This window comes from Aedes albopictus, chromosome 2, assembly GCF_035046485.1.
Source record: "Aedes albopictus strain Foshan chromosome 2, AalbF5, whole genome shotgun sequence".
NCBI classification, from domain to species: Eukaryota; Metazoa; Arthropoda; class Insecta; order Diptera; family Culicidae; genus Aedes; species Aedes albopictus.
In genome coordinates this window covers 2,383,346-2,395,232 of record NC_085137.1, presented here as the reverse complement: position 1 = coordinate 2,395,232, position 11,887 = coordinate 2,383,346, and the positions used below count along the sequence as shown (strand labels likewise).

General features: G+C 35.4%; 3 protein-coding genes across 3 annotated transcripts in view; all 3 read right to left on the bottom strand.

The window, feature by feature from the left end:
* Positions 1-533: 533 nt before the first annotated feature.
* On the bottom strand, positions 534-1,723 carry LOC115261989 (dynein axonemal heavy chain 6). The gene is made up of 2 exons (XM_062849004.1): positions 1,562-1,723; positions 534-1,505 (listed from the first exon to the last, which is right to left on the bottom strand). The coding sequence occupies exons 1-2, from the start codon at positions 1,562-1,564 to the stop codon at positions 567-569; spliced, it is 942 nt and encodes a 313-aa protein (XP_062704988.1). The 5' UTR covers positions 1,565-1,723; the 3' UTR covers positions 534-566.
* A 1,007-nt stretch (positions 1,724-2,730) lies between these two features.
* Positions 2,731-6,225, bottom strand: LOC109420441 (dynein axonemal heavy chain 1-like). Its single transcript, XM_062849003.1, has 2 exons — positions 4,624-6,225; positions 2,731-4,563 (listed from the first exon to the last, which is right to left on the bottom strand). The coding sequence occupies exons 1-2, from the start codon at positions 5,599-5,601 to the stop codon at positions 3,607-3,609; spliced, it is 1,935 nt and encodes a 644-aa protein (XP_062704987.1). The 5' UTR covers positions 5,602-6,225; the 3' UTR covers positions 2,731-3,606.
* Positions 6,226-7,036: 811 nt separating this feature from the next.
* The window catches only part of LOC109420451 (dynein axonemal heavy chain 2), a 9,287-nt gene continuing 4,436 nt past the window's right edge, over positions 7,037-11,887 (bottom strand). Inside the window, exons 5-10 of the mRNA XM_019694801.3 lie at positions 9,463-11,360; positions 9,205-9,366; positions 7,929-8,151; positions 7,742-7,865; positions 7,539-7,690; positions 7,037-7,354 (exon numbers count right to left, since the gene is read on the bottom strand). Of these exons, the coding sequence (XP_019550346.3) occupies positions 7,180-7,354; positions 7,539-7,690; positions 7,742-7,865; positions 7,929-8,151; positions 9,205-9,366; positions 9,463-11,360 (2,734 nt within the window). The 3' untranslated portion in view covers positions 7,037-7,179. The remainder of the gene's footprint in view (positions 7,355-7,538; positions 7,691-7,741; positions 7,866-7,928; positions 8,152-9,204; positions 9,367-9,462; positions 11,361-11,887) is intronic.

Genomic DNA, 11,887 nt, shown 5'->3' with positions numbered 1-11,887 from the left:
TCTCATCATCGCTTTTGCTGTGAAATATGATATGGAATTTATTTATTAGTCTTCTGAATGTTGCTTCATGTTTTCCAAGTATAATTGGATTTCGCATTGCTGCTACAACATTCGTTTGCTTCAGGCGTTGAAGATGATTACTGTCATGCCAAGAATGATGTTCCAAAAAATTTCTCAAAAATTCCAATACATCCAGCTGATTAGTGGCTACGTTATGCATATCATCGATAAACCAGGTTAGGTTTTTTCTTTGCTTTGGATAGATGATTTCTTGAGACACTTTCATTGAGTGATGCGATAGTATTCGTCGCAAAGATGTCACTGTTGTTTTGCTTGTTAAGTTACTGATACATATATTTGATTTGTCTTCATTTGAGCCAGTTAGGATATTACGTATTAGTGCGCTTTTACCAACAGTAGAGTCACTAAGAAGTAGGACAGGTCTTTTGTCTGACAACAGTGCTGACACAATAAAGTGGTAAGGCTTATTTTCTGGTGTATATACGAATCCTCTGTAAGTTGTTAACTATAGAATATAATTTTAATGGGAAATTTAGTAATATGTTTTACCTCGAATAGTCAACGCTATTCACACTCCATAGTTCCCAAATGGATACACCATCGATAAAAGTTACACAATACTGGAAGATGTTGCCTTTTAGGGGAAAGCTTGACGCGCTATCTGAAACAAACTCTCGCACAAAGATGTCATATTTCAACCTTTCTGTTTCATTCATGAGTCCTCCAATAGACCAAATACAGCAGAAAATGAATAATTTTCTAATAGCTTCACTAATAATGTCTTCTTTTTCATAGATTTGTTTGTCCCACTTGAAGAAAATGTTTTCGAATAACGCACAAAAGGTGTGAAGAACTGTCACATCTGTATACTCTACAGCTATTGAACATTCTTGATGTATGAAATTTAGAAACATATCCAAACTCTTGTCTGTTAGAATTTGCAACTCATCCTTGATGTAGAAGGTTGGCCACGTTTTTCTCTCCAGCCATGTGCTCATAATGTGTTTGCCTGTCACATTTTGGCTCTTAACATTGATGATTGAAAATCTATCAATATAGGCAGGTGTTGCACATTGTAAATCAACAGTTTCAATGATTAATTTTACAACATTTTCTTCGCTGGAAACATTGAGGCTGGCGCTTTTTACGCAATCACGATTGACTAGTATTGTATCAAGCCATATATCATTTAAAGGGCCGTCGAATATAATACATTTTCGTTTATGCTTTTTTGATTGCAGGATTGCTTTCAGAACCTCACTGAGCGAATTGTCATTCCACGAATTGACATCTTGAATCGCAGCTAGACTCATTGGATTCAAATTATATTGTTTAAAATAAACGCCTTGATCGGATAATATTTGCATGACTACACTGATAAGGCTGGACTTTCCACAACATTCTGCGCCGGTGATTATCAGATTAGTATGATTCTCGAAAGCAGCAAGTACTTCCTTGACTTTCTTTTCCGCATAAGTTGAGTGCTGTAAGTAGGTTATTGTGACTAATTATATTTGCACTATAATCAAGCTTCAATTACCATTAGGTCCAATAAACGAAAAGCGTTAAAGACGTTGTCACCTTGTTCTGTATCGTTAGCTGATAAACAAGTATCTCTATTTCCATTGAAAAATATTGTTTCTACATGGCTTTTGAATGAAGTTGTTTCCGCATCGGATAAGCTTGGAATAAATTCATCCTGAAAATAATAAATTCATTCGTTAACAATAATGGGATCAATAATGATGTAATCGTATATATACTTGGCTAGGTCATTGTTGTACAGGAAAAGTTAGATTTGATCACATTTACGCAGAAAAATAAAGAAATCAACACAGGTACACAACAAGGTACACTCAAAAAATTGTGAATTTGTTCAGGCCACAAAAATATAACTCTTTGAAACAAAACAAACGCCAGATTTGAAGCAAATTCAATCCATTCCAGAAAACCATAAAGCAATCGTTTGGAATTTCATAAATCACGTTATGAAATGTCCGAAACGATCCATAGAATCTATATAGGGGAACTTACGTATTTTCGGCAGTTTTGTTCTCTTCGTCATGGGGTGTTTTTTTAAACCTGTTGATCTCAAAGTTGGCCTCAAATCCTTCGGAACCAAGCTGAGTTATATGCCCAAATTTCAGGCAATTTGGCCAACAAAAACCCCCCTTGACGAAGAGAACAAACCAGCCGATAATATCCTTTCTCACCCTATATAAAAATGAATTTCTGTCTGTCTGTCTGTCCGTCTGACCCTATGGGTTCGGAAACTACTGAACCGATCGGTGTGAAATTTTGTATGTGGGTGCTGTCGGGGCCGGGGAAGGTTCTTAGCTTGGTGTGAAAACTCTCCGGTCTCTGGAACGGGGGGCTCCCATACAAATGACTTCGCCGGGGACGTCCCTATGGAGCTGTGTGTCAAAAAACACAGTAGGCAGGCAGTACGACGTTTGCCGGGACAGCTAGTTATCTATAAAAAATAGCAAACCTATCTATCAATCTATTTATATAAATGAACTAGCAGTCCCGGCAAACGTCGTCATACCTGCCTACTCTGATTTTTGACATCCGGTTCCATGAAGAAATGCCCCTCAAAAATGGAATTTCAGATTTTCCCGTTTTTCTTGCCTTCCCGGTCACTTTTTCTAATTATTTTTTCGTACGAACACGTCGGAAGCCTGGCGGTTTGCAACAGTGAAAGAATAAATTCATCCTGAAAATATAGTTGCATTAAACATTTGTTAACAATAATGAGATCAATAATGATGTAAACGTATATATACTTGGCTAGGTCATTGTTGTACGTGAAAAGTTAAATTTGATCACATTTACACAGAAAAAAATTTAGTAAATCAACAATATTTGAGGTAAACTCAAACTAATTGTGAATTTGTTCAGGCCACAAAAATACAACTCTTTGGAACAAAACAAACGCCAGATTTGAAGCAAATTCAATCCATACCAGAAAACCATAAAGCAATCGTTTGGAATTTCATAAATCACGTCATGAATTATCTATAAAAAATAGCAAACCTATCTATCAATCTATTTATATAAATGAATTTGTTTATCTGTCTGTCTATCAAACCTTTATAGATTTGGAAACTACTGGACCGATTGGTGTTTAAAAATGCATGTAGGGGGGGTTTATTGTATCATTTTTTATTTGATCATTTCCTATATATTATGGATCATTTTTTCGTTTTCTATTTTCTATTGATCAATTTTTGATTTTTAGGGATCATTTCCCATTTTTCTTATGAATTTTGATCAAAAATTTAGACATTCAATGGCACGGTTTATGAATTTCTGGATTTTTTATTGCTTTAATTGACAATTTTTCATTCGTGGCACTTTATATGTAAAAGAATATTTTCCAGTATGATCATAAACGTAACTAGGTCTAGGGAATCAAAGCCATGTCGATTTTGATTTTTCATACTCTAGATTCTGCTCCAAAGGTAGTTAGTTATCGCTTAACCTCGTGATTTTTTTTCCGGAATAGGTTATTCTGGAGGAGGCCAGTAAACCCCCATTTACATATGTAGTTCAAAATTGTTATGTGTAAAATAAATAAACAAGTTATCTTACCTGTAGCGCGCATCCTAGTTGAACCATTTCCGGGATTTTTTCTTCAACCCTTGATCTCCTGAATTTCAGAATAGCTTTCTGCATTCGATGGAATGTCCACAATCGGCTTTGGGATGAAATCGAGCATCGTATATATTCATGGAAAATAACTATCATAGACGTAATTTTCTTATAATGCTCATAACCACACAAGTATAGCAAGTTTTCAAAAATAATGGCTTGATCTGGAACACTGATACTGATAGGTCTCATGATTGATCTTTCAAGTGCAGGTACCGGGCTGACATTTTTTTGGGAAATTGTAAAAATGTGGAAATTATTCATGGATTTGGCGCTTTTTAAATTCAGAGTTGTTCGCTTAGATTTTTGTACAAACACCTGTCTTATGGTATCATTGATTGAACTTCGAACTTGTGACGAAAGCTCATCAATATTTCTGAAGCAAATCCATGCTTGAAGTTTCATTACACCATCAATATATCTAGTGATATCAGTAATGTTCCAAGTGGAGCTACAGCAAAGTGTTACAAATAGTGTTGCTATTTCGATTGCCAATTGCTTCAGTAGATTATGTCCATGATCTGTATTGCTATCGTTGAGTTGAGGAATGTACTTGGATTTTATTATGCTTGTTATTGTCATCATCATACGGTTCGTCTGAGGAGTGATAAATATTGGTTCATCGCATTTTTTCAGCTCGTATCCATAGGTGAACTCGCTGTTCAATTGAAGCACTGAACAGATTTTTGTTTCTTCATTCCAGTACGAACGAATTTGAGATATCCATTCGAAAGCGTATAAACTTAATACCTTTGCTTTGATTAGCGTTTCAGTTACATCTCGTGTATTGATTTCAACTATCAGCAGGCTTTCTAACTTTTTTCTGAATAAGAAAGACTCTTTCTGTATTTGCAAGTTTTGATTTGTTGCCAACATATCTTTCAATAGCTGTAAAGGATCAAAATATTATTAGGATACAAAGAATGACCGAATAATTTCAAAACAAACCTTGCCATGCATCGCTTTAAGCATTTTGAGCGGCTTGAATTTCCCCAATAAGCTCGTTTGAACTAATGCGTTTCTTGTATGATGAGTATTTTCAATTTGAGTGCTTTTAATTAAAACTTGTAATGTCCACCGAAGCAGCCATCCACTTTCGATTCGATTGAAATAGTTTTGTTTCAAATATGTTAGACACTTGTGAAGTGAGTTTTTGACCGAATCAAACAATGACGATTCCAAACTGTTTATTATGCTGCTTATATCAAGTCCAGGTTCAATAAGCACGGATTTATTTAATACAATACTTTCTTCGTCGATTGTATTAATTCTATCGATTTCCCATACATTTCCATATTTTTGCGGCAAGTCAAGTTGTCTTATGTTCACGTTTTTGATATTTTCAAACATGTGTACCATAGCTTTCATAATCAGCTCGCCATCAGATGGAAATGCAATCATTTGGATAAGTTGTTGATTTGGTAGTAGAGATAAACGGCTGCAAATGCTCCTATGATAATCTAATATTTCTTTTAGGTTTGATGATATTTCTAGAAAATTTTTCCGCAGAAGTTCAACGTCTCTCAGGAATGAACTACCGTGAGGACAAATGTCTATTTTCAGGCTTGCTTTTTGAAGAAATTTAATCAGATCAGTCCACTTCTCATAGCATCCATTGAATGTTTTGTTAAAATCACTTAGTTTCGATGATGACGATATTATTTTTGAAATTTCGTAAAGTATACGGTTTTCATCACTTATCAATATTAAGGATTCGAGCAAATCATTTATAAAATTTAAATCTTTCTCCCAGATGTAAAGTTGGTCTTGAAATGGTTTTCTATAGGGTGATTGTAGCAAACGATCGATTATAGTAAGGTTTGATTTCAACACTGCTGACAATGTATCTGCTCCAGAAATTGTAAATGCCGCGTTTGGTGTTTGTTGGATATCATATCTGATTATTTGTGCTGCTTTCTCCACCATCTCAAGTTCCGTTTCAATTTCAAACTGTTTTCGGGCTGTGAAACAAAGTTCGCCCAATGTTTCCGCGTGACAGTATAATCCATGATTTATTGCCGCTTCTATAGTTATAGCTTCAATTGGTTCACTTTTGCTGAAAAAAGTTAAAAATCAAATAATTTAATGATCTCCGGTTGTTGTTGAGGTTAGTCACTGTGTTTTGCCGTGGGCAGCATAGTTGTCCCAAGTTAATAGGGTGTCCCACAGAAAATGGGTTCAAAGAACACTAAGCTAAGCAGCCTTTCTTGCATTTGACGATGATGATGATATTCCATTCATTGTAGCATGGTTGACCACCCAATGTGATTTGATCAAGCAGAACTTTATAATTATACTCAGCTTGATTTTTCAAAATCAAGATTAACTAAGCAGCCTTTCTCACATTTGATGCAAAACTTCAGGTGGGAGGAACGCTGCTTTGTGTTCTTTGAGCACTCGTTTTGTTGTCCTATGGTAGATGAATAATAGTTTATTGTGTGACGAGTTGCAAAAAGTTTTTTTTTTTCAGCTTTGGCAAAAGTGCCAAAAAGTGCTACTTCTCAACGCAAGTGTTGAAAAGTAGTACTTTTCGGCACTTTTGTTTAAATGATAAAAAATAGGCCGTTTTGGCGCTCTTTTGCTCAGTGAAAAGTTGACGTTTTCACAACGTAATGGCAAAAAAGATGTTTTGAAACCTAATAGTCCAGTTTTTTTTTGCAATTGCAATTTTTTTTTGTGCGACTCGTTGCAGAACTCGATTCTTACAGCACTCATCATATTTATCCAACTCAGCAAGGCTCGTTGGATAAATGTATGACTCGTACTGTAAAAAGCATCATTTTGCAACTCGTTACATAAATAACTATTATTTCATTTAACCTTTCAAATGCTTCAAAGAACACTATATTGAAAAAGCAGGTCAAATTTCAGTAAGAACGTAGTATGGAACGAAACAGAAAAAGGTGGGTTGATCGCAATAAGGCATTCGATTGTATAATGCCTGACAACCTTCGAATGTGATTTGTCAAAACTACGACTTTAAATTCACAATCACATATTTTACACGAAAAAGAGCCCGTTCATAAAGCAGGTAGGTAAAAGTGGGTAGGCAGGATAGAAGTAGGGTCTGGAAACATTTGGGCAGGGGGCCTTTTTTGGGCACTTGCTACTTGACTTGATTTTTGAGACACGATCAAATACGCACAGTATCTAGCTACGTTTAAAAATTCAATCGGATTGAAATTGACTGAGTTATAGCAGCAAGTGCCCAAAATAGGCCCCCTGCCCTATTTTGTTGCTAAAGTATTTGTTCTATGTAAATTTGTATATGTAGTTCACGGTTGACGCCTAGCCAGATACGTAATTGCCATTACAATCACTTCGCTGAGTTCCCAAAAAACAGTTAACATCGATCATTTGACCCGCTCGATTGAATATGTACAGTGAAGAGCAATGTCGATCTCTCAGTGCAGTGACCGTCGCGATGTAGGAGCCATCGAAGAGGATTTTGTTAGTGGATATACTTATTAGCTCCATTTGGGGAAATAGTGAGCAATTATAAACTTACAAATCGATCATTAGCTGAATTTCCTCCCAATGGCGTTCTCTCATATGTGACCCTTTCATATCAACCATGGCCGTGAACGTTATGCGGACATTCTGATAATCCGTTTTCACAGCTTCTAAGACCGGGTATGTTATTTCCTTTTCCAGTGTGTCAGTCACTTTTTGAAGTTCTCTGTGAAGAGAAATTTGTGTTTTTAATAAAGTTAACGACCTAACTCTGCGAATGAGTTAAAAAAAGAGTAAACTGATGTTTTTCTAGACGAATGCTAAATTAAATCTGCATGTTGTTTTCAGTTGGGCAGCCGCGTGAATTCAAACAACGTCAAATGACCTGACAGTAAAATCGATTATCTCACCTTGTGATTAACATAATATTTTGCTCAATCTCTTCCACATTCATTGTATCGTATGTTTGACACACGATTTGTAACTTGACAAGTGTCCACTTTTCAACAAATTCCCACATCAGTTTCAAGTTTTCCAGTTTTTGTCTTATTTCAATTATAACCTTCAAAATAAACATTGTTAACAAATATTCAGTGCTGTGATATTCACTTACGTCAAGTGGATGATAATCAATGCCAAGTAGTTTATACTGTTCTTTAATATGATTTTCTTGTGCTTCAAGGTCCTCCAGACGTTTGAATAGTAAGTCGATTTTGAAGAACGCCTCCTTTGGCAAGCTATTAATTATTGTTATCAAGATGGTTAATAATAAAAAAAAATGTATACTATTCATTCATTACATTTCTTCATCAACGGGCATTTGATCATCTAACATTTTCAACATTTCTAAAGCATTAACTTTAAGTTCCGCCACGTCGTTGGCCATCGATAGCTTGAACTGGTTTTGATAATTTTCAATCTGCTCTTTTACTTTGCTTAAGAATTCCATGTACTGCTGCCAGTTAGAATGAATGTTACGTCTCAAGTTGTAAGCTTCTGGAAGCAAATCCGACACACATTTTTCTGGAATAAAGAAAATAATGAATCATGATGAAAAAGAAGTACGCTCAACTAAAAAAAAATAGGGAATTCACTAAGCAGATTAAAAAAACTGTGTAAGCTATGATTATCTGATTATTGAAATGTTTGAAATGTGCGAATGAAATGATCCAAGATTGTTTGATTAGGATAATATTTAATCAGCGGTTTACGATGTTAAGGCAAAACTGGAAGCATTTCCTCACTTTTTGGTTTTGATTTTTTATTAAATAACGAAGTAATATCTTGAAAATCGGTTTTCGTACACAGTTAGAGGAAGGATCAAGGAATCTCATGATTTTTTTTTCAGGTTGAAAATGTTTTTCAGTTTTAAGGAAACCATTTTTGAATGAAATTTCAGAAAAATATGGTTTTGGAAAAATTGGTAAAAGTTTAACACCTGAAAAAAATCCAGGAGATAGCTCGATCGTTCCTCTAACTGTGTATGAAAACCGATTTTGAAAATATTGCTTCGTCATTTAATAAAAAATCAAAAACTAAAAAAATGAGGAAATACGTCCAGTTTCGCCTTAAGCTAATCCCCTATAGATTTTTTATGTACTTTTTAGTTAAAAATTACGCATTTTTTTTTTAATTCAATCTAAATTCATAACATTTATCGTTCAATGCACGACTATCCAATGTACCTATATGAAAAATCCTATAGAACTGCATTTCAGCGTTGAATTTAAGCGCAGGCATTTTTGAAATTACTTTGATATTTTATTCTTCTTCTTCTTGGCGTAACGTCCTCATTGGGACAAAGCCTGCTTCTCAGCTTAGTGTTCTATGAGCACTTCCACAGTTATTAACTGAGAGCTTCCTCTGCCAATGACCATTTTGCATGCGTATATCGTGTGGCAGGCACGAGGATACTCTATGACCAAGGAAGTCAAGGAAATTTCCTTTACGAAAAGATCCTGGACCGACCGGGAATCGAACCCGTCACCCTCAGCATGGTCATGCTGGATACCCGTGCGTTTACCGCCTCGGCTATATGGGCCAAATGATATTTTATTATTGCATCCTAAAACCTACCTAAAACATTGAAGTATCTTGTAATTGTTTCGATTTCTTCCTTGGAAGCCGGAATGCTGTCAAAACAGGTTTGATATGTTTTCTCAAGGGTTTTTAGCTCTTCAACTTCCTTCGGTTCCACGCTCAGAGCTTCCATGTTATGTTTTAGAACTTGATGGAATTCTGCAGTTGAGGAATAAATGTATTTATGTATATCGAGGTAAATCTATCAATAATTAATAAAAATAAAACTGTGTACGAAGGTTAGCTTTTACTTACCTATAATGCGACCATAGGAAACACATTTCAAATATTCTATGTATTTGATTTGCCAATCATTGATATGGTTTGTTATTGCAAATTTTAGTTTCAGTGCATCTATTTCCACGCATTTACAAATAGTTGAGTCACGCTGGGTAGCAAGCTGATTGAGTAGCTCTTCAAATTTTTCATTGTTTTTCTGAAATGCCTCTGATGTCATACTTGATAGCTTAAATTTGTCAATGAAAGCTTTCCGGTTGATACTCCAAAAGGGACGAAATACGTTCCATTTCTCTCTGAAGGCGCAGAGTTCCTCTATAGTATGGTTGATATGTTTGTGGATATTGGTTTCAATAGTTTTAAATCTGCTGTCTTGAAGAAAATCCTCATAAAAACTTCCATCAGAATCTATTTGAAACCGCTGGCACATGCTCGGAATAATTTTTATGATGGAAGTAACTTCGCTTGGTAAACGTTTTAGTGCTGTTTCGATCGATTCCAGTGATGGTTGATATGTTATCCCATGCTTGTTGAGTATTAGTTCAATGCATACTATTGGAGCTGATTCTTTTTGAAGAGCGGTGAGGATATTTTCCAGTGTATTTAATGAAGAATTGAAGACGGCTGCTTTGAGAAGTCGATCAATTTTTTGAACATACTGTGCCCAGCTTTCACCCATTTTTCTTATATTTGAGCCTAATGTTTCGAAAATGCGGAATATATGCTTGCTCAGTTCCGAATACACTCGAACAAGCTCCGAAATAGATGATCTTTTTTGGTTTTTTATGTCATTCAAGAAATCTGGTAACTGCTGCCCTTTGTCATGTTTTAATTTGAATAACAATATATTATAAATGCTTTCCATCCAGTTTGAGATCCTGGTGTTTTCTTTCTTATACACTTGAATGATGTCTAAAAGATCCTTCACGTTTGTCACAAATGTGTCGATGTACTCGCCTAAATCTTCTTCCCAAGTGAGCTTTCCTCGCAGTGGTTCTAGTTTCCGCTCTGTTTGTTGTATCATTGGTTTGAAGAACAAACGCTCCTTGTCAGAAATCGATGATATGACATTGTTGAAATATAGTATTATGCGGATGACATTATCGAATGTCAATTTAACATGATCATTTCTATCCATATCTATGGTGCTTGGTACAACGGCTCCTGATACTTTGAAATGATACGCTTCTTCAAAAATCACAAGCATGCGTCTTTCAATGTGGCATTCCAGCAATCCAGGGCGTATTTGACTTCGACAAATGAGATTTCGGTGGTACCATGAACCAAGGTCAGCACTGACAGATTTAATCCACAAGTCGTTACACGTTTTAAGTGCTACTTTTACTTGCTTTTCGCATGATTCAAATAGGGTCAGGATCTCATCGCTCTCCGAACATTGTGGAAAGAATCTACATCGCTCCAAGAGATCTTTGAGGCGTGATATTCTCTCGAATTTAATCCTTAGTAAAGCATACTGACCCGACTTTTTTGGAAACAATGTTGGGTAATGATTGATTCCCGAGGAAACGGTTTTAGACAAACTTGTAAGCTCATCTTTGAAAGCATTCCAAATTTCCGAAATCTTTCGCATAAAACTTTCTCGTATGCCATCTCTTTTGTAGAAGTTAAGAATAGTGATGAGAACATTGATTTTTTCCTCCAGATTATCCGCAACCAAGAACACGTTTGATAATAAGTTTTCAATTATATCATCTAAATTTTTCAACATTTCACGAAAGTGCGCAATGGACGTGTACCACTCTTTGTTGTTGATGTTTAAGATAGATCCAGACACCGTTTGAATCTTTTCAATTCCTGTTGCAAAGATGGCTTCTACTTGATTGCATTTATCTTCGTACATTTCTGCATTGTTACAAGAAAATCGATAATTTTTATATGCATCGCTGCCACTGTGCCTAAAAAGAGATATGTTTAAGGAAAAGACATAAAAAAAACTTAAATATTATTGTGTTATTAAATAGTAAGGGAGACTGAGGAGACTTGATCCCTGGGGAGACTTGTTCCCCCCATATTTTCTCGGAATCAAAAACAGTTTTCTTCTAGCATATTTTTTCCAAAACAACATCTGGACAGACGACAATGTTTTGGCTACATTTGATTTTAATTGTGCATTGCATTATTTTTTAATGGCTGATGGTATGTATTCAGTCCTTCAGAAATCTTTTAGGCGATTACGAAAAATCTCAATAACTTTGTGAAAATTGAACAAAATCGTGTCAAAATTTCACAGCACATAGTATAAATAAAATACTATCAAACGTATTTATCCAAATAAGGTATATAAGGTAATAAATAAGGTAGATCAATTAATGTAGCTTAGTGTATACAACAGTGACATGGGGAGACTTGATCCCTCGAGGATTACACACACACACACACATTATACATGTGAAAAATAAAATTCTATTTGAAAAGCCTCTAT